The sequence below is a fragment of the Nerophis lumbriciformis genome, linkage group LG24 (assembly GCF_033978685.3).
Source record: "Nerophis lumbriciformis linkage group LG24, RoL_Nlum_v2.1, whole genome shotgun sequence".
Classification (NCBI taxonomy): Eukaryota; Metazoa; Chordata; class Actinopteri; order Syngnathiformes; family Syngnathidae; genus Nerophis; species Nerophis lumbriciformis.
In genome coordinates this window covers 522,547-544,443 of record NC_084571.2, presented here as the reverse complement: position 1 = coordinate 544,443, position 21,897 = coordinate 522,547, and the positions used below count along the sequence as shown (strand labels likewise).

General features: G+C 41.6%; 1 protein-coding gene across 1 annotated transcript; it reads right to left on the bottom strand.

Annotated features, from left to right (window-relative positions):
- Positions 1-369: 369 nt before the first annotated feature.
- Positions 370-20,410, bottom strand: LOC133620081 (all-trans-retinol 13,14-reductase-like). The gene is made up of 11 exons (XM_061981293.1): positions 20,221-20,410; positions 14,898-15,080; positions 12,315-12,556; positions 12,043-12,244; positions 8,810-9,007; positions 8,597-8,716; positions 5,048-5,186; positions 4,867-4,976; positions 4,613-4,782; positions 821-980; positions 370-743 (listed from the first exon to the last, which is right to left on the bottom strand). Exons 1-11 carry the CDS (start codon positions 20,378-20,380, stop codon positions 595-597), a joined length of 1,833 nt encoding a protein of 610 aa, XP_061837277.1. The 5' UTR covers positions 20,381-20,410; the 3' UTR covers positions 370-594.
- Between the last annotated feature and the right edge of the window lie 1,487 nt (positions 20,411-21,897).

The following is a 21,897-nucleotide window of genomic DNA, read 5'->3' as shown; positions in this document are numbered from 1 at the left end:
CCAGGTTTTAGTGGGGCAAATAAATAAATGTGGCAAGCCAGATGTGGCCCCCGGGCCTTGAGTTTGACACTTGTACCCTGGGGGGGAATTTTGACAGATTTCTGAACAGATAAATGGAGACAAGAGACGTCATTCAGTCAGCAATGCACACATTCAGCGACACACGGGGGCCTCGGTTTATTCACCTGTCACTCTAACGAGGACGATCCGCTCCTATCAGCCAATCAGGAGGCTCTGTCAGGTTAACCGTGATTGGCCGGGAGCCTATTCTAAACTAGCAGCTCGTTTATGTTGAAGTGTTTGTATCTTTGTAAGGTGACCAAAAATGACAAGCCGAGCCTCCGCCTCAGAAAGCACAGGTTAACAAGGTACCTTTAGGACCAGTTTAATTTAGAACACATTTTTTACGAGATACAAAAGTCATTTTGGGGTCTCAGATCCATTTCTCTATCAGTTTGGGGGCTGTTGGCCTGGAAAACTATGACGTCTCGAGTTTGAGCGCACACAACAGTAGCTATGTTAGCTTAGCTGTAAAACTCAAAGATTGCACCGCCTTACACACGACTCCTCACTTTGCAGTCGTCACAATCCTGGTTACTCCTGCTTCAGTTTGGAGTCCACATAATTGGTCCTCTTGGCCAGCGCCACGGCGTCCAGGTGCAGGTTGCGCTTGAGGATGGTCGAGGCGCAGGTCAGCGCGCCAGTCAAGGCGCCGGCGAAGCCGCACACAAACACGTCCTGGCCTGTGGCGCGCAACAAGAGCATACAGTCGGTGAGGGGCGGGCGTCGGGTAAAGTGAACACGGGGACGGCGAGCCCACCTGTCAGGTAGAGGTTCTTCAGCGGCGTCTGAGGCCTCAAGATGGCGCCGAGCTCCGGTCTGAAGCGCTCCAAGCCGTGGTCTGCGCCGTAGATCTCTCCCTTGGGTGCAGCGATGTAGTGCGTGTTGGTGATGGGGGTCCCGGCGTCGATGTATTCAATCTGTACAAATAAACGTAAGAGTGAAGACACCCACGGAGGACTTACATGAACGCATCTGAATAGACACGTGTTGTCGTAGACCACTAAAATGTATCCTACGAGACATCTTCCAGATTGTTCTCATGTATCTTATACCGGGCAAGAAGTATTTAAGAAGTTAGGGCTGTCAAACCATTACAATATTAATCGTATTGTTTGTAGTTAACTCGTAATTAATCTTCAATAAGTGTACCTTAGACCAGAACTGGGCAAATTAAGGCCAAGGGGCCACATGCGGCCCGTTAAGCTTTTCAATCTGGCCTGCCGGACATTCCCAAATCATTTTTTTAGATCTTTAAGATGGAAAGTGTAGCTGCCATTATGATGTGCACTCATGTTTTCTAATGTCCGTAAGTCTTCAACTATACTAAGTATTTCAATGCTTGGAATCTGCGCTTTTGCATGATATACTAGTTACTAGGGATGTCCCGATCCAGGTTCTTGCAATTCCGATATTGTTTTTGCACTTCCGATCTGATACCGATACTGACCGATACCGATACTGGCCTATCTGAGCATGTATTAAAGTTTAAAGTTATTTAGCCTACTTAGTTGTCAGAATCATGTTGAAAAGGGTTTTAGTACTCTTGATAACAACTAGCCAGCTGAATTAGGGGAGTTTGAATAATACACAATGGTTGGTAACAAGAAACTGACCTGTTTATTCAAGGATAAACACAAAATAGACAAAATTATACATGACAAACAGAAATGGCATCATTGAACTAGGGCTGGGCGATATGGCCTTTTTTTAATATTGCCATATTTTAAGGCCATATTGCGATACACGATATATATCTCGATATTTTGCCTTAGCCTTGAATGAACACTTGATGCATATAATCACAGCAGTATGATGATTCTATGTGTTTTGATTGAGACTTTTATTAGTAGGTTGCACAGTGAAGTACATATTCCGTACAATTGACCACTAAATGGTAACACCCCAATAAGCCATAGACATATGTGACTGGGCCGGCACGCAAAGGCAGTGCCTTTAAGGTTTATTGGCACTCTGTACTTCTCCCTAAGTCCGTGTACACAGCGGCGTTTTAAAAAAAATCTGAAATTTTACTTTTCGAACCCGATACTGATAATTTTGAAACCGATACCGAAAATGTCCGATATTACATTTTAAAGCATTTATCAACATCTCTACTCTGTATCGCTTTCACTGGCACTTAGCAACTTTGAGAAGGGTGGCAGGAACCCTACCACACAAAAAATTACAAATTTGCTTTACGGCATACGCCACTTCCCCTTTCCCCATTTGTTAAAAAGAAGGACGTTGATGCGAACACCTGCATGCCGCCAGAAACCTAAAAGAAGAAGAACACCTTCATGCGATTACTGCTATCATGGCCGAAGCTCCAGAACAACCAAAGAAAGGAAAAGTTTTGTCTGAGGAGACAACAAAATGAAAACAGGACAGTCAGGATCAACGTTGCCCTGGCTTTCATTGGCTGGTGTGAGCTCAAAGACAAGGATTTTTTAGGCCGATGCTGCCTTGGCTGTGTTCCTGCTGGACTAGTAAATGACTTTCGATGCTCAAATCAAAATGATAATGCTAATGTTAGCAATTGGGAAAGTTGTGTGGACGCATAAATAGCTATCAGCGTGATAGTTCCACACTACTCTCTTTGAAAAATACTCTCCCGCCATTCTTTATTTGGATGCTTGTTATTTAAATGTTTACCTAAGTTTGAAGCAAAGGCGGTAATACTAATCGCCACCTTTGATGAGGCATGTTTTAAAGCACTGCTTGCAGCATGGCGCTTCTGTGTTTAAAGCGTCACCTTGATACCTTTATATTGCGCTTCATGCACCCTCTTTATTAACCAGTAGAGTTGCTTTTATTTGCCATTTTTCTTCTCTCTGTGAGTGTGACACACTCCACATGCTCCTCCGCTCTGTACGTCACGGCAGAATGCGGATGAAAAACAATTACAGGTATTTTTCAAACGCAGTATAGTATCATTTGAAATTCATTAGTACCGAGGTACTTTATTAGTACCGGTATATCGTACGACCCCAGTTCAAACTTATATCTGTCAGTACACTTCATATGGAAGTGCTAAAAATGACAACATGGCTGAAAGGAAGAAGAAGCAGTTGAAGTGGGCGTGGCCTGGAAGAGGGCTTTGGCATGTAAGTAAGACCGCCCATTTGAGATGCGCGGATAGGCAATTATTTCATCCGCAACCAAAAGTCGTCATCCACCCGAACTAACATTTTATCAAATCCACACCTGCCCGCCACCCGCCACTTGTTATATATCTAATATAGACGATGCAAGGCATTAGTGAGGTTAGAAAGCTTTTGCCTGTTAAAGAAAGGAGACTGATCCAATTCAGCAGAGACATTCAATGCGTGCCACGCATTAATATCTCTTGGCCACGCATTAGTGGCTAAGAGATATTAATGCGTGATAACATTATTTATCATTATTATAGTATTATTGTCATTTCCATTAAGAAAGTGTTGACTATTGTTGCCAATGCCCTCAGATCAGGAGTGCGTTCCTCACACTTTGTGTGTGCAGTTGCAGCAAGCAGAACGATGCTTTTAAGAAGTTAAAAAAATGTTTTAGAAAGACTAGGCCTATATTTTCGTTAGGTAAAGGGGGGAGGAGTATATTTATAGCTAGAATTCACTGAAATTCAAGTATTTCTTACTTGAATTTCAGTGATCATTTATTTACACATATACACACACATAACACTCCTCTACTCATTGTTGTATTTTAAGTGCAATGCTTTGCAGCCAGTAGCACAGCCTTTGAAGGAGCATAGGCATGGGCAGCATCTGTGAAATGTAATTTGCAGGAAAGGAGTGAGTTTAGGGTTGAATTGTCCATCCTTGTTCTATTCTCTGTCACTATCTTTCTAACCATGCTGAACACCCTCTCTGATGACGCATTGCTGTGTGGCACGCAGAAAAATGCCTTCATCAAATGCACCAGAGTCTGGAATCTTCCATCTCTCCCTGGCATACCCCTACCCCTTCGAGATGTCCTGGATGAACTGAAATTCTTGTTTCCAATCATTTTGGAACTTGCAACCATACTTCTTCTTCTTACTCGTCGTCGCCATGACTGTCTCTTCTTCTTCGTTCTTCTGCTTCGTCTCTGTTATGTTTTTGGACATTACTACTTGCCGTAGTTTTGAAGCAATGCATGATGGGACTCCGGATGTTGTGTGTCAGTGTATTAACGTGCCGGCTGGAATAAACACACGCTGAGCAATAGCTCCGTGCCTGCCTACTTTATGGGTTATAGATAAACCTATGGATAACGGAGACATATATAATAGTCTCCTTCTTGTTGTGTGTGCATTTGCGCACTGAGCTCCAAAAGCCGTAGATGTTATAACGTGACTGGGCCGGCACGCTGTTTATAAGGAGGAAAAGCGGACGTGACGACAGGCTGTCCTCACTCAGATCCGGCTGGAAATCGGGAGAAATTCGGGATAATGGTTGTCCCGGGAGATTTTCGGGAGAGGCACTGAAATTCGGGAGTCTCCCAGAAAATTCGGGAGGGTTGGCAAGTATGGCCCAGACCCGGGGCATGTAGTGTGTGTGCAGAAAAGCCTCACCTTGTCTCTGGTGACTTTGGGAAAGACGTCCAGGACGACCTCCAGGGCGCTCTCGATGAAAGCCTCCTTCAGCTCCTTGTACTCGGATGCCCTGTTGGTGACTTTGTCGTCCTTCCACTCCTCAAACCACTTGTAGCTGGCGAAGCTGACCAGACTCAGAGTGGACTTGCCTGGGAAAGAGAGAAGTGAGCTGCCACGGTAAAGAAACACACGTCACCTGTGCCGTGAGAGTAAATAATCCCGCTGGTGTGCACCTGGGGACCGCTCCTCCCAGGTCGGATCTTTAGCAGACGGAGAGGCGACAAACAGGATGGGTAAGTTTCTAGAAGCTTCCTCTCTGCCTGCATTTGTGTAGTTTTCCACCCTGAGGGCCAAAAAGAGGCCATTGTTGTCATTTTACGCTGCTGTCAAAGCTGCTGATTGATAAAGACGTACAGTTCATCTAAATTGTTCTCGCGAAAGATCCAGTAGTTGTTGGCTTTCAGGCTCAACTCCTCCTTGGTGCCGTTGAGGCCCACGAAAATGCTGAGGCCGCCGTCACCGTGCTTCATCATACTCAGCTGCGTCTGGATAGCTGCAACACACATTTGAACCAATAACTGCAACAATGAGACCTCGGAATACATACATTTTAATAAAAATAGTGATCTTAAACCCTGGCTAGTAATGAGCGGAGTAGCATCTAAGTCAGACCTGGGCAAATTATGGCCCGATTTTCAATGCAGCCTTTCGGACATTTCCAAATATTTTTTTTAGATCTTTAACATTGAAACTATAGCCGCCATTATGATGTGCAGTTATTACCTTAAGTCTTGAATTATAAGAAGTATTTAAATGGTTGAAATCTACGCTTTTGAGTGATATACGAGTTATTACGGTAATCTACGTCACAGCAGCTCACACGAGGGGCGTTTTTTTTTAAATTATTTTCTTGTTTCCAGAGCAGCCAGGGACAGACATTGAAGCAGATTATTACAACAAATTCTGCAAAGCAAAAAAGTGATTTTATATAAGATTGTTGGTGGTTTTTTACCCTTTGCAGAATTGATACAACGGGAATCGGTTCTGAACAAGAACGGGTTTTCGATTCCCATCCCTAACTCATACTTGCCAACCTTGAGACCTCCGATTTCGGGAGGTGGGGGGTGGGGGATGGGGGTCGTGGTTGGGGGCGTGGCTAAGAGGGGAGGAGTATATTTACAGCTAGAATTCACCAAGTCAAATATTTCACATATATATATATATATGAAATACTTGACTTTCAGTGAATTCTAGCTATATATATATATATAAATAAAAGAAATACTTGAATTTCAGTGTTCATTTATTTACACATATACACACACATAACACTCATCTACTCATTGTTGAGTTAAGGGTTGAATTGTCCATCCTTGTTCAATTCTCTGTCACTATTTTTCTAACCATGCTGAACACCCTTTCGCAGGTACCCAGAAAGGTTTCGAGTACCACCAAAAAAACTGAATCTCTGAAGACAGTATAAAAATCTGTGTTAAAGGTGTACAAATACTGTTTGTATAATAAGCATGTTATTGCTTACAAATGAGGGTTAAGAGTTCAGTACTAAAAAAAAAAAAGAATGTGGCTTAAGTACAGTTTTTTAATTGAGCTGCTGCATTTTTTGGTTGGGTTGTTTATTTATTTTGAGGAACTTCTCCATGTTTGTCTGTTGCCATCTCCTGGTGAATGTTGGCTATAGCGTACTGGGGTTACTTTTTGGTTGGCCAACGATTTACGTGGTGTTGCGCACCTGACGTCAAGTGTGTGAGTCTGTTCTGAAGTCTACAGTAAAAAGACGTACTTCATCACCTCGCCTGGTTATTGCCTCAACTCAATATATTACAACAACATTGCTGTTTACGGCAGACAAACTGCTTTACGGTGGAATAAAACATGACTGATGTTGCTGTGTGTTGTTACCGCGCTGGGAGGACGTTAATGAAACTGCCTAACAATAAACCCACATAAGAAACCAAGAACTCGCCCTCCATCATTCTACACTTATAACTTGTGTTATGGGAAAGCGGACGTGAATACAGGCTGTTGACACGTCACTCAGGTCCGCATGGAGCTGGAGGGGGCGTGGCTTCCAGCTCCGCCTGAATTTCGGGAGAAAATTTGTCCCGGGAGGTTTTCGGGAGAGGCGCTGAATTTCGGGAGTCTCCCGGAAAATCCGGGAGGGTTGGCAAGTATGCCCTAACTGTAAATGAATTTTACTTTTCTAAATGGTAAATGGTCTGTATTTATAGAGCGCTTCTACCATACCTGGAATGATACCCAAAGCACCTTACATGTTTATTATTGTAGTAATATGGTTGGTAAAGTTTGGCATGTAAGTAGCAGCCCTTTGAGACACTTGTGATATAGGGCTATATAAATAAACATTTATTGATTGATTGAAAGTTAGGTAACTTTGTGATTTCTGATCGTTTGTGAGGGCACCAAAGGGACTTTTGTGAGTGCGCAGGACAGATAGTTGATCCATCACCTCTCTGTTATGTTTGTTTGATATACAGAACTGTATAGCACTTTATATTGTGTCAAAGTGTACAAACCTTCACTAAAATATGGACTTTTGGCAAGGCTGGAACCCATTGTTAATTTTACATTGTATCTTACGGAGACATTTGCTTCACGATACAAACTTTTCTAATTACGAATCCTGTTCAAGAACCAGTAAAAAGGGGAACTGCACTTTTTTATGGAAGTTTGCCTATCGTTCACAATCATTATGAAAGTGAATTATAGTGAAGTGAATTATATTTATATAGCGCTTTTCTCTAGTGACTCAAAGTGCTTTACATAGTGAAACCCAATATCTAAGTTACATTTAAAGCAGTGTGGGTGGCACTGGGAGCAGGTGGGTAAAGTGTCTTGCCCAAGGACACAACGGCAGTGACTGGGATGGCAGAAGCAGGGATCGAACCTGCAACCCTCAAGTTGCTGGCACGGCCACTCTACCAACCGAGCTATACCGCCCCACACATGACAAAGACATGACGGATGGATTTTTTTATGCATTCGAAATATTAAATAAACGTAAATAAAAGTCGGCTTACAGCAGAGCCAATGGGAGCTCCACTATTTCGCCCATAAAATCAATAACCATCCAAAAACTGGCAACAATACTTCATTTACATTTTGTGACTTGAATATTAACCAAGTATTAGTGATATTGTTATTATAAGCGCTAACGCAGACAAACTATTTATAGCGACATGATCACTTCCGTGAGTCCCTATGTTTACATCATCAAGTAGTCGGCTGCTTCCTCGCTTCTTGTAAGTTTATCCTAGATCATAAATCATGCATCTCACTTGGACAGAAGACGTCCGAGTACGTGTTCCGACAAGTTGGTACACTTTGACAGCCATTTAGGACCTGGAACCCACCCCGCACCCTGTTTCTTTGTGAGGATTGTGAGTCATTCTTCATCTAAATGGGGATAGATGAACATCCTCGCAGTCAGCATCCTAATGACAGCAGACCTTGTACAGTAAGTGATGTTTTTTTATATTTGTTGGCTCTTTGATCACATTTATTTAATATTTAGAGTGCAGAAAAAAAAAATAACATCCATCGTCATGTCTTTTTATGATTGTGAACGATAAGCAAAATTCCAAAACAAGTGCAGTCCCCCTTTAAGTTCGTAAATCGAGGTTGTTTTAGTGCAGGAACTGTTCTGTTGAATGTTTTTGCATCAGGCACCTGACTGGGCAGCTAATGGATCCTCTGGAAGTCATTGAGATGCTCCCAGGTAGCATTTACTTACATTTTGCTTCGTTATGCTACAGCTACTAAAAATGCAGTTAAAAATACATGAAAACGGAAGAAGACATTTCTTTGGTTCAGTCCAGTATCAAATTGAAAACCGCCATTTCCAAAATGCCAGACATTAAAACATTATTTAAGGCCTTTTTAAGAATTAAAAGGGTGAAAGTTGTATTTAAGACATTTTCTTACCCGGTGTAGCCTGCAGCTCTTTGGGCAGCAGCTTCTGGTACGTGTTGAAGATGCCAGCATTGGAGATGACCATGGGGGCGCGGATATGTATTTCCTCCTGGTTCTTCATGACGCTCACACCTGCAGACGCAGCAAATAATCATTACAATGACAACAATGATTAAAGACGTACTAAAAAAAAGATGTGATTGAGTCACAACAAAGTGCACTCACCACAAGCTTCCTTAGAGTCATTGAACAGGATGCGGTTGACAGGCGCACGGACCAGAACGGCGCCCCCTGCCTTCTCGATGACGGGGATGATGTGGTAGGCGATCTCACTGGCTCCGCCTTTCGGGTACCATGCTCCGTTCAGGTAGTGGTTTACCAGCAAAGAGTGCATGCTGAAACTGGATTCTTTGGGCATGTTTCCTGCAAGGTTGTCAGCGTGAGTTTTAGTCAAACGCAAAAGGGACATTTTAGTGCTGTGCTAACTGCAATGTCCCGTAGAGACGGCTTCCTAAAAATGATCCCCCTCCCTTGTTTGTTTCACCTTTGAGAGAAGAGGCGCTTAAACATTTAAAGTGTCAGGCTTCACTATCCATCTTAAAATGCAATACAGGCTAACCTAGAAAGAGCAGCTGGTAAAACGTGAGTGTAATGTTAGCACTTTAGCACATATAGTTATGCTATATAAATGCTTTTGTCCTCCCGTCCCACCCCTTAATGTTGTATGTGATAAATGGCGTCTATTATGTTGGACAATTTCAGAGTTACAGTGTACAGTTGAACATACGGCTGGGCGATTAAACGGTATCACTATACATCACGGGCTGGGCGATATATCAAATATACTCGATATATCGCGGGTTTGTCTCTGTGCGATATAGAAAATGACTATATTGTGATATTCGAATATACGTTCCCACACAGTTGCTTTTAGCTGTGGGCATTACACTACAGGCTCTTCTCACTCTTTCTTGTCTCTCCTTCTCACAGAGACATAAAACAAGCGCACCTTCTTACATACATCACATACTGTCACGCGTGCAAAATCATACGCCCTCGCGGAGCAGAGAGGTAGCGGCATGGTAATGTTAGCTGTGATGCTAGCGGAGAGGTGCGAGTGGTAATACGAGAGAAAGAAGGTGCGAATCTGGTAACAAATGAAGGAAGAATTCATTCCCAAGAAAAACAGCACGAGGTCCATCGTCTGGCGGTGGTTTGGCTTCAAGCGGGAAGAAGTTGAACAAGTATGCGGCAAAAGTGTTGCTACAAAAAGTAGCACCACTGCTAATTTGTAGCATCATTTGAAAAAAGTCACCCGCTAGAGAATGAAGAGTGCTTGAAACTCCGCATGTCAACATCTCCGTTGGGTGCCAAACCCACAAAATGCCCAAACAACCATTTCCAGATCAACACCGTATGAAAAAAATAGTTAACAACAGAAGGAGAGAACGTCCGCAGTAAACTACCACATAGCGAAGGACATACACTATTTGATTTCCTATTATGCAGCTCATTTTTATTTGACAGCTATTGAAATATCTTGTGTGACATCATGCACAAAAGTGCACTTTATTTGTTTTAAACTAATATTGTAGTGGACTTTAATTTAGTGTTGTTTTGATATGTCATCTTAGTGACATCATGCACAAAAGTGCACTAATAGCTTGTTTTAAAATGTCTCTGACAATCTTGCACTTTCTGTTTTGGAAATGACATGAATGTTTGTGCAACCGCTTAATAACTGTTTAATAAATAACAGTTTTGGTAAATTGACTTAGTTGTGGTTTCCCTCTCTGCATGAAAGTTTAAAATGAGCATATAAAGTTAAAGTTAAAGTACCAATGATTGTCACACACACACTATGTGTGGCGAAATTATTCTCTGCATTTGACCCATCACCCTTGATCACCCCCTGGGAGGTGAGGGGAGCAGTGGGCAGCAGCGGTGGCTGCGCCCAGGAATCATTTTGGTGATTTAACCCCCAATTCCAACCCTATATTAATGCAGTAAGAACAAGAATGTTTTAATGTAGACACATAGAACCATCATACTGGTGTGATTATATGCATCAAGTGTTCATTCAAAGCTGAGGCAAAATATCGAGATATATATATCGTGTATCGTGACATGGCCTAAAAATATTGAAATATTAATAAAAGGCCATATCGCCCAGCCCTACGATAGACACATCATTGATATCAATAAAAAATGCTCAATATTATTTTTTCTTCTTTGCTGGAAAAAAAGGGAAGTTACGAAGCAAGGTTGGTTGTATGAACAAAGGCACTCGCTCTCTGGTAACAGAGCAATGCAGGAAGTGATCACTGATCATTGGGGGTGACACGCTAACAGCCATACAGGTAACAGTATCAACTATCAAGTTTGGCTGCGCCATCGTGTTGTCTCACAGTTGATTCTTTGCAGGGAGTGAGAAGAGAAAGTAAAAATGAAGAAATTGTGGTAAGTATTTAAGTGCAAAATTGTGCTAAAAACTATATTTTATTGTTATTTGTTTCTTTAATTTAACTTAAGAGATTTAAAAGTTTACATTTCAATTACAATGTTAACATATACGAGAAATACAAGTTTATTGCCTTTGAAAGGATATACATGCACTATTAACGTATTTTCCGGATTATAAGTCGCAGTTTTTTTCATAGTTTGGCCGGGGGTGCGACTTATACTCAGGAGAGACTTGTGTGAAATTATTAACACATTACCGTAAAATATATAATAATATTATTTATCCCATTCACGTAAGAGACTAGACGTACCGATAGAAGAGGAAGCGGCGCATTGTCTACCTTTGGAGTTGGCAGAGTTGTTTAGAAGCGACACCGAGGGAGAAGATTTCATGGGATTTAGCAATCGGGAGTGACAGATTGTTTGGTAAACGTATAGCATGTTCTATATGTTATAGTTATTTGAATGACTCTTACCATAATATGTTACGTTAACATACCAGTTGGTTATTTATGCCTCATATAACGTACACTTATTCAGCCTGTTGTTCACTATTCTTTATTTATTTTAAATTGCCTTTCAAATGTCTATTCTTGGTGTTGGCTTTTATCAAATACATTTCCCCAAAAAATGCGACTTATACTCCAGTGCGACTTATGGTTTTTTTTCTTCTTTATTTTGCATTTTCGGCCGGTGCGACTTATACTCCGGAGCGACTTATACTCCGAAAAATACAGTATGTATTATCATTACAAAAAAATTATAATTTTTTAATCAGCAGTAATTTGTAGGTCAATATATTGTCAATCAAAAAATGTAATCGGCCCAGGCCTATGCCAAAAGATTCACGCACTTGGTCTGCCACAGAATAATAAGACTGAGCAAGAGGAATTAGTATTGGCAATTTAGCAAACTTTGATTCTATATTTAGAGAGTATTCTGACTCCTCTAGATTCTCTTTCAAAAAAGCAACTAGCGCCAACATGGCGGCCTACCGTAGGTGCCGAAGCAGTAGGAGAAGACGGCCCTGAGGTCCTTGTTCTCCGTCAGTTCGCTGACAATTTCGGTCAGGCTGTGTGGCGCCATTTTGTAGAAGGGTGACAGACTTTTGAGCAAGCCGCTGTAGACCAGGAGCTTAGCTAAAGGGGCGGGGAAAATCTTCAGCAGCACCATGTGCCAAACGCTGCGTGCTGTGGTCTACGAACAAAGACAGACATTAAGTGTGGCGACTTCACGGTTTGCAAGACACGCCGTGCGTCCTTCCTACCTTGACCAGCCTCATATACTGGTCAATGGCCTTCTCCTCGCCGGGGAAACATTTCTTCAGCTCCTCGGGGAAGCGGGTTCTGCCGCTGTAGATGGGATAGCAGCGGCGGTTTTCAGGCGGTCCCAACACCACGTGGTCAAAAGGGTTCTCCAGTGGCTCCCACTGCAGCTGCCCCTCTGTGATCTGGTCCAGGATGCAGCGGTACGGCTTGTGGCTCTGCATTTCACCGATGTAGTGAATTCCTACAAAATGGCGGCCATTACTGATTGAGACTTTAAAGAAGATAGACTCAATAGGCTCAATATTTGTTGCATTTAATAAGAACAGCTTTCACGTTTTTGGACTTTGCTGCTTTGGTGGAAGCCACAGTTATTGACCAAATTTGGAAAGAAACGCTTCTTATGGAGGTTAATTTGTGTCTTTATCACGAAAACTTTTTTTGGACACTGAATTTATTTAACTGAATTTTTTGGGTCAAAATTTTAAAAAGACAATTTCATTAAATGAAGATTTGTGAGCAAAATTTGTGTTAAAAAATTCAGTCTGTTAAAATAGTGTTTTAAAATTCAGTGCAAAATAAATGTTAAAAAAAAAAGCGTAAAAAAAATTCATATGCAGAAAATTCTGTGCTAAAAATTCAGTGCAAAAAAAATTATATTAATAAAAATTCAGTGCAGAAAAATTTTGTGCAAAAATATTCAGTTTCATACTGAAATCAGTGGATAAAATTTTAGTGCAAAAAAATTCAGTGTATAAAATCCAATGCATAAAGATCAGTGTATACAAAATCAGTGTATAAAAATTCAGTGCATACAAATTCAGTGTAAAAAATTGTTTAAAAATGATTTGTAAAAAAAATTATGTGCAAAAAAAGTTCCATTTAAAAAAATCAGTGTATAAACATTCTGTGTAATAAAATGCCAATTAATAAAATTCAGTGTAAAAAGGTTACATTTTTGATCCCAACTGTAATGAGACAAAAAAAAGTGATAGCGGTGTAACAAGATCAATTAATATTTACATTATTTCCTTATTCCTTTTTGTTACATACAACATGTATAATAAAGGCAATAGTGCAAAACAACTGAATAAAAGCAAAAACTATTGGCTCTAAAGTCCTGTGTTTGTAAACAGTAACAAAAAACACTTTGTGATGATCGAAAAATACCGAGCTATTCATTGTAGTATCGACCATATACTAATGCTATACTTGGTATAGTTACTGTCGATACTTGTATGTACCGTATTTTTCGGACTATAAGTCGCAGTTTTTTTCATAGTTTGGCCGGGGGTGCGACTTATACTCAGGAGCGACTTATGTGTGAAATTATTAACACATTACCGTAAAATATCAAATAAAATTATTTAACTCATTCACGTAAGAGACTAGACGTATAAGATTTCATGGGATTTAGCGATTAGGAGTGACAGATTGTTTGGTAAACGTATAGCATGTTCTATATGTTATAGTTATTTGAATGACTCTTACCATAATATGTTATGTTAACATACCAGTTGGTTATTTATGCCTCATATATTGTAGACTTATTCAGCCTGTTGTTCACTATTCTTTATTTATTTTAAATTGCCTTTCAAATGTCTGTTGTTGGTGACGGGTTTTATCAAATACATTTCCCCAAAAAATGCAACTTATACTCCAGTGAGACTTATATATGTTTTTTTCCTTCTTTATTATGCATTTTCGGCCGGTGCGACTTATACTCCGGAGCGACTTATACTCCGAAAAATATGGTAATACAAATTCAGTGTTAAAAAATTCAGTGCAGAAAAATGTTGTGCAAAAATATTCAGTTCATATTGAAATCAGTGATTAAAATTTAAGTGCAGAAAAATTCAGTGTATAAAAATTAAATGCATAAAAATCAGTGTAAACAAAAATCAGTGTTTAAAAATTCAGTCCATACAAATTCAGTGTAAAAAATTGTTTTTAAAAAATTTGTTTAAAAAAAATTATGTGCAAAAAAGTTCCATTTTAAAAAATCAGTGTATAAAAATTCTGTGTAAAAATGTGTAAAGAAATGCCAATTAATAAATTTCAGTGTAAAAAAAATTCAGTGCAAAAAGGTTACATTTTTTATCTCAACTGTAATGAGACAAAAAAAGTGATAGCGGTGTAAGATCAATGAATATTTACATTATTTCCTTATTCCCTTTTTGTTACATATAACATGTATAATAAAGGCAATAGTGCAAAATAACTGAATAAAAGCAAAACTATTGGCTATAAAGTCCTGTGTTTGTAAACAGTAACAAAAACATTTTGTGATGATCGAAAAATACAGAGTTAATCATTGTAGTATCGACCATATACTAATGCTATACTTGGTATCGTTACTGTCGATACTTGTATCAATCCGCCCACCTGTGTTTACATTCAAGAGCTCCAGTTAGCGTTTAGCTTTTTTCTATCTTCTTATGGTCTGCAGTGTGGCATGTTCAGCTAGTCCTCGCCCTCTAGTCCACCAGATTCAAATGATTAACTTACACACTGTAAGCTCAATTTTGCCTCTGGTGGGCAAAGATGTTTCACGTTAAACCTGAAATGTAAAAAGTTTTCCATACCGACATCAAACTCAAAGCCCTGCTCTGTGAACGTGTGGCAGCATCCACCGGCCCGATCGTGCTGCTCCAGGACCAGAACTTTCTTGCCCACTTTGGCCAGCAGTGCAGCGAGCGCCAGCCCGCCGATGCCACTGCCGACCACGATGGCGTCCAAGTCCTCCGGTACTCTACTGGCCAGGAAGCCTAAAGACCAAGAACCTTGGGTCAATACCGCAGCACGAGGACGGAGAGTAACACTTTAAAGAAACATGCATTTTCAAAAAACAAAGTTCAAAACGGGGTGAGGTGGGCGGGGTTGGGGGGCGGGGTTTGGTGGTAGCAGGGGTGTATATTGTAGCCCGGAAGAGTTAGGGATGCAAGGGATTCTGGGTATTTGTTCTGTTGTGTTTATGTTGTGTTACGGTGCGGATGTTTTCCCGAAATGTGTTTGTCATTCTTGTTTGGTGTGGGTTCACAGTGTGGCGCATATTTGTAACAGTGTTAGAGTTGTTTATACGGCCACCCTCAATGTGACCTGTATGGCTGTTGAACAAGTATGTCTTACAGTCACTTTCGTGTGTATGCAGAAGCCGCATACAACATGTGACTGGGCCGGCGTGCTGTTTGTATGGTGAAAAAGCGGAAGCGTCGACAGGATGTAGAGAACGCTAAAGGCAGTGCCATCACGGCACGCCCTTAATATGGTTGTCTGGGTGAAAATCGGGAGAATGGTTGCCCCGGGAGATTTTCGGGAGGGGCACTGAAATTCGGGAGTCTCCCGGAAAAATCAGGAGGGATGACAAGTATGGTTCAGGACCCTTCGGGACAGTGTGACAAGGGGTGGCACTTTCGTGACTTCTGCGATGCTTTTTGTGGACTTCTGGATCTGCCTCCTGGGAGCCTTTTGGCCATAGAGACCAGCTGCTGGGTCTCTGCCACACCAGAGTCCGTTTGGAGAGACTGGAGGAGATGCAGATGAAGAGACAGGGCTGCGGAGCTAGCGCCGAGCGCCAGGACGGACAAGCTTCACAGTGTCTTGGCTGAATGAGGAGGTATCGGACACCTCAGTCTCATTAGACGCATCCTCGCTCATCCATGCGGACTGGACGCTGGCCGAGAGTTGGTGGGCGGCCGAGAGTGGAGTCGGCGCTCTCGGTTGCTTTGTTGGGTCTGCTCCTGTCTCTGGCCATGCTCCCTCCACCCCAGCAGACGATGGCGTGGAACACCGCAGAGGCCACCACAGTGTATATGTTTCTTTTACTTTTTATTCATAGCTGTATGTAGAAAGTGTCTTTAATGTCCTTTGTGTTCTTTGACGTTTCCCTCTTACACACGTAAGAGGGATGTGCGCTATGGCTATGAGTTGTTTTTTCCCTTGGCCTCAGTCTGGACCCCCCCCCATTGTTTACCTGTATCTCACCTATTTTGTAAGGGGCGCCGGAAGTTGGCAGACCCGTGAGTGATCCTGTTCTGTCTCCTTGTAATGTTTGTCTGATCTTGAATGGGATTATGCTGAAAATTTTAAATTTACCCTCTGGGATTAATAATTTCTGATTCTGATACAACATAGTATAGCACCGCTAACCGCTAGCTGCCAACTGGTGCACATTGACCATTAGCTGCCAACTGGACCACTAATCGCTACCTACCAACTGGCACGCGTTAATTTTTTTAGCTGCTGTCACGCCAAATTTCTTCCCCCTACAAACCCCCCCTCATTTACTTCCGGGGTCATTTTCTCTTACGTCATTTCCTCTTACGTCATTGACAGCGATCGATAGAATCCAAATCTCCTGAAAATGGTGGTGTCACTGAATAACATTTGTCTTTATCTTTCCCAGGGGACTTATGTCAAACACCAGCAGGCTTCGAAAAATTCCAGGCGGAGTGTTAGGGCCGCTGCTGGGAACTTCTGTCTTCGTGGTAACGTGCAAAAAATATTAATTAATATATAATACTGTTAAATGTCTGTACTTTAACTCAAGTTAATTTGTCCGATTAATAAATGATAAATGATAAATGGGTTATACTTGTATAGCACTTTTCTACATTCAAGGTAATCAAAGCGCTTTGACAGTATTTCCACATTCACCCATTCACACACACATTCACACACTGATGGCGGGAGCTGCCATGCAAGGCGCTAACCAGCAGCCATCAGGAGCAAGGGGTGAAGTGTCTTGCTCAGGACACAACGGACGTGACTAGGATGGTAGAAGGTGGGGATTGAACCCCAGTGACCAGCAACCCTCCGATTGCTGACACGGCCACTCTACCAACTTCGCCACGCCGTCCCTTACATACTTACAATACAATACAATACAAACGTTTTGTTAACGCTATATTATAAAAAATACAAGTCAAAGCCAAAGTGTTATCGATCGCTGTCAATGAAGTAAGAGGAAATGACGTAAGAGGAAATGACCCCGGAAGTAAATGGGGGGGAAGGTTTTTGTAGGGGGAAGAAATTTGGCGTGACACTGCCAACCTAACCGCGAGCTGCCAACTGGCGTGCATCAATCGCTAGCTGACCTTTGTAGCTGTATGTAGAAATGGTACCTCTGAAGTAGCAGCATGTTGCCTCAGCTCTGTACTCTTTAACGTCTCTGATGTCCTTTTGTGGCTTATTGTTTCCCTTTGATTGATTGTTTGAAACTTTTATTAGTAGATTGCACAGTACAGTACATATTCCGTACAATTGACCACTAAATAGTAACACCCGAATACGTTTTTCAACTTGTTTAAGTCGGGGTCCACGTAAATCAATTCATGGTACAAATATATACTATCAGCATAATACAGTCATCACACAAGTTAATCATCAGAGTATATACATTGAATTATTTACATTATTTACAATCTGGGGTGTGGGATGTGGAAGAGGTTGGGGCGGGGGGGTTAGGTTTGGTTGATATCAGCACTTCAGTCAACAATTATATCATCTGAGAAATGGACATTGAAACAGTGTAGGTCTGACTTGGTAGGATATGTACAGCGAGCAGTGAACATAGTGAGTTCAGAAAGAATAAGAACAAGTATATACATTTGATTATTTACAATCCGGGGAGGTGGGATGTGGTGTGGGGAGGGTGTTAGTCTAGCGTTGAAGTTGCCTGGAGGTGTTCTTTTAGTGCGGTTTTGAATGAGGATAGAGATGCACTTTCTTTTACACCTGTTGAGAGTGCATTCCATATTGATGTGACATAGAAGGAGAATGAGTTAAGACCTTTGTTAGATCGGAATCTGGGTTTAACGTGATTTGTGGAGCTCCCCCTGGAGTTGTGGTTATGGCCTGTACTCTTTAACGCAGACTTTGCCAAACTAAGGCCCGGGGGCCACATGCGGACCGTTAAACTTGTCAATCTGGCCCACCAGACATTCCCAAATAATTATTTTAGATGTTTAAGATGGAAAGTGTAGCTGCCATTATGATGTGCAATAATGTGTTATAATGACCGTAAGTCTTGAACCATACTAAGTATTTCAATGGTTGGAATCTGTGCTTTTGCATGATATACTAGTTACTATGGTAATCTAACTAGTTACTATGGTCATCTAATTAGATACATTAGTAATCTAATTAGTTACTATGGTCATCTAATTGGTTACTATGGTCATCTAACTAGATACAATGGTCATCTAATTAGTTACTGTGGTAATGTAAGTCACAGCAGCTCAGACCGAGCAGTGTGGGTGGGGAGTGTTTCCACAGAGTGTTTCCAGAGCCTGAAATGTGGGTGTCAGGGACAGACGTGAAAGGAGATTTTTACAACAAAGTTCTGCAATAAAAGTGATATTATATCAAATTGTCCATCCATCCATCTTCTTCCGCTTATCCGAGGTCGGGTCGCGGGGGCTGCAGCCTAAGCAGGGAAGCCCAGACTTCCCTCTCCCCAGCCACTTCGTCCAGCTCCTCCCGGGGGATCCCAAGGCGTTCCCAGGCCAGCCGGGAGACATAGTCTTCCCAACGTGTCCTGGGTCTTCCCCGTGGCCTCCTACCGGTCGGACGTGCCCTAAACACCTCCCTAAGGAGGCGTTCGGGTGGCATCCTGACCAGATGCCCGAACCACATCATCTGGCTCCTCTCCATGTGGAGGAGCAGCGGCTTTACTTTGAGCTCCCCCCGGATGGCAGAGCTTCTCACCCTATCTCTAAGGGAGAGCCCCGCCACCCAGCGGAGGAAACTCATTTCGGCCGCTTGTACCCGTGATCTTGTCCTTTCGGTCATAACCCAAAGCTCATGACCATAGGTGAGGATGGGAACGTAGATCGACCGGTAAATTGAGAGCTTTGCCTTCCGGCTCAGCTCCTTCTTCACCACAACGGATTGATACAGCGTCCGCATTACTGAAGACGCCGCACCGATCCACCTGTCGATCTCACGATCCACTCTTCCCTCACTCGTGAACAAGACTCCGAGGTACTTGAACTCCTCCACTTGGGGCAAGATCTCCTCCCCAACCCGGAGATGGCAGTATCAAATTGTAGGTGGTTTTTTTTTACTCTTTGCGTTCATATTTCGCCGTGTTTGTTGCATTTTTGTTGTGTTTCGCTTGATTGTAAATAATGTAGATCGAAAAGGGGTGTGAGAAGTAAAAGAGGAGCGACGTTCACATGTTGTCAATATTCAGTGTTTTATCGTTCATAGTTAATATTGTAAATCCCACATTATTGTCATGTACTTTCTGGGTGTCTCATTCAGTAGAAAATGTAAAATTCCATCCCGTTTTTTAAGGCGGTCTGTCATAACGTTTTTAGCTATCAATCAGACATTATTGTGAGGTTTTGTTTTAGTGTTATAGGACCCAAACATACATACTGTACAGCACATGTTCACAGCGTATGTGTGTGTATATTTATATATACAGTATATCTACATAGATAGACAGACATCCCAGCCCCCAGACACATTTTATTCTCTAAATGTGGCCCCCGAGTGAAAATAAATGCCCAGGCCTGCTTTAACGTCTCTGATGTCCTTTTGTGCCTTATTGTTTCCCTCTTGTTTTCATACGTTTTTGCCTTCTGTAGCAATATATACTTAGACATTAGTTACAGCTGTATAGCCAGGTGAAATTCACACTTTAAGATCGAGGTCCGTGTAATACGCATGCGCAAAATCCGTGTAATACGCATGCGCAAGACCGAAGGCATACACATGTTGTCTAAACGCCTGGTTTAAAAAGAAAAGTTCGTCCGTTCTATAAAATAAGTAAACTGTTTTAGAAAGTGTGAAACGTGTTAAGTAGAGAGTAATTCTGAATCATTATCAGTGTTGAAATACATATGTCGTTTTTGTAGAGCAAAGGTTGAACATAAAAATATCATGAGCAAACATTTTCACCTTGTTTCAGCACTTTGTTCTTCTCTTTGCGGTTGAGCACCATCGGTTTGAGTGCTTGGCGGCTGTCCACCTCAAAAGGGTTGAGTCCAGGACTAGTGAAGACATATTTAAGAACCAAAGCTAGCAAAGCCACACAAATAAAGGCCACAGTGAGCCACATTGTTCCAAGCTGTCAGTGAGGCCGCGCCTGACACTGTGCTCACTTCCTTTAGGCTAGGGGTGAGGCCCCGCCCACTGAGCCCTTTTGGCCAATCAGAGCACGTCATTAGTGGACGTCAGGGGAAAAAACTCCACCAAACCACGTACGTCTTGCTGCGGGACGGGAGACACTTAATGAAACGCCCTCTAAGCCACCGGCGACAATGGAAGTGAAGCTGGAGATACAATACGTTTTATAAAAACCCAGAAAGGATCCTTACACCTATAAACATCCTATATATGCTTACACAAACAACCTCTTCTCTAGTGCAATAGTTCCGGGTTCTAGACTAGCAGAAGTGGTGGGTAACCAATCAAGTGTTAGGACACGCCCACTGACTTTGATGGCCGAGTTTTAACAGATAAGGTAAACTCATGAAGTTGCCAAAACACAGATTCATGAAATATTTCAATAAACGATTAAACCGTGAAATATTTAAATGATAAAAAACTTAATCCAAACAATTACATTACACAACATTAATTTAACCGTAGAATGCAATATTGAAATAATTATAGTTTTATAATAAATTAATTACATATGTAAAGTTTACTGCTTAAACTATTATTGTGAAAGTCTGTATCCATACTGCTGTAACAGGATGTATTAGCTTCACTAACCGGAAGTGGAGGAAAATGCCGGTGTTCGACCAAGAAATAAAGAGTAAACAAAGCTCCCGGACTAAACTGAGAAATAAGAGTTTTCTTCGTCCAGTTATTATCCAGATTAGTCTACAATATTCTCGTGTATAGCTAATCACAACAATAATTATTTAAATCCAATGTTAATGGCACAATGTAACATTTTATATTGTGATCCATTATCCATACTGTTGATCTTGGTAATTCACTATTTTAAAATTAATTTTGTAATATAAAGCTATAGCATGTAAGGATAAACCTCTTACAAATGTATCATTTTACTATTTTAACTGATTGGCTCCAGCAACCCCGCAAACCCAAGAGGGACAAGCGGTAGAAAATGGATGGATGGATACTATTTATTACTAACAACGTATTCTTCTAATTATATTTAAAACAATTTCAACAAATGTTTGTCCATCCATCCATCCATCCATCTTCTTCCGCTTATCCGAGGTCGGGTCGCGGGGGCAGCAGCCTAAGCAGGGAAGCCCAGACTTCCCTCTCCCCAGCCACTTCGTCCAGCTCTTCCCGAGGCGTTCCCAGGCCAGCCGGGAGACATAGTGTTAAGGAAAAAGAAAGACATCCTTTCCTTAACACTGCACAAGCTATTTTTCTTTGCTATTTTACAATGTATTTCTTCCAACACCTTTTTTTAACACAGGAAGTGAACACAATGTAGATAACATTTAAGCAAACCGAATCAGCGTCGGTGTAAACATGTACATCACATGATGTGAATGAATCATCAGTATAATAGATATGGAAAAGGGGTAGGTTTAAACACGTTCTGCTTCCTTCCACTCCTTTTCAGACATGTTGCAATTGTGCAAATTG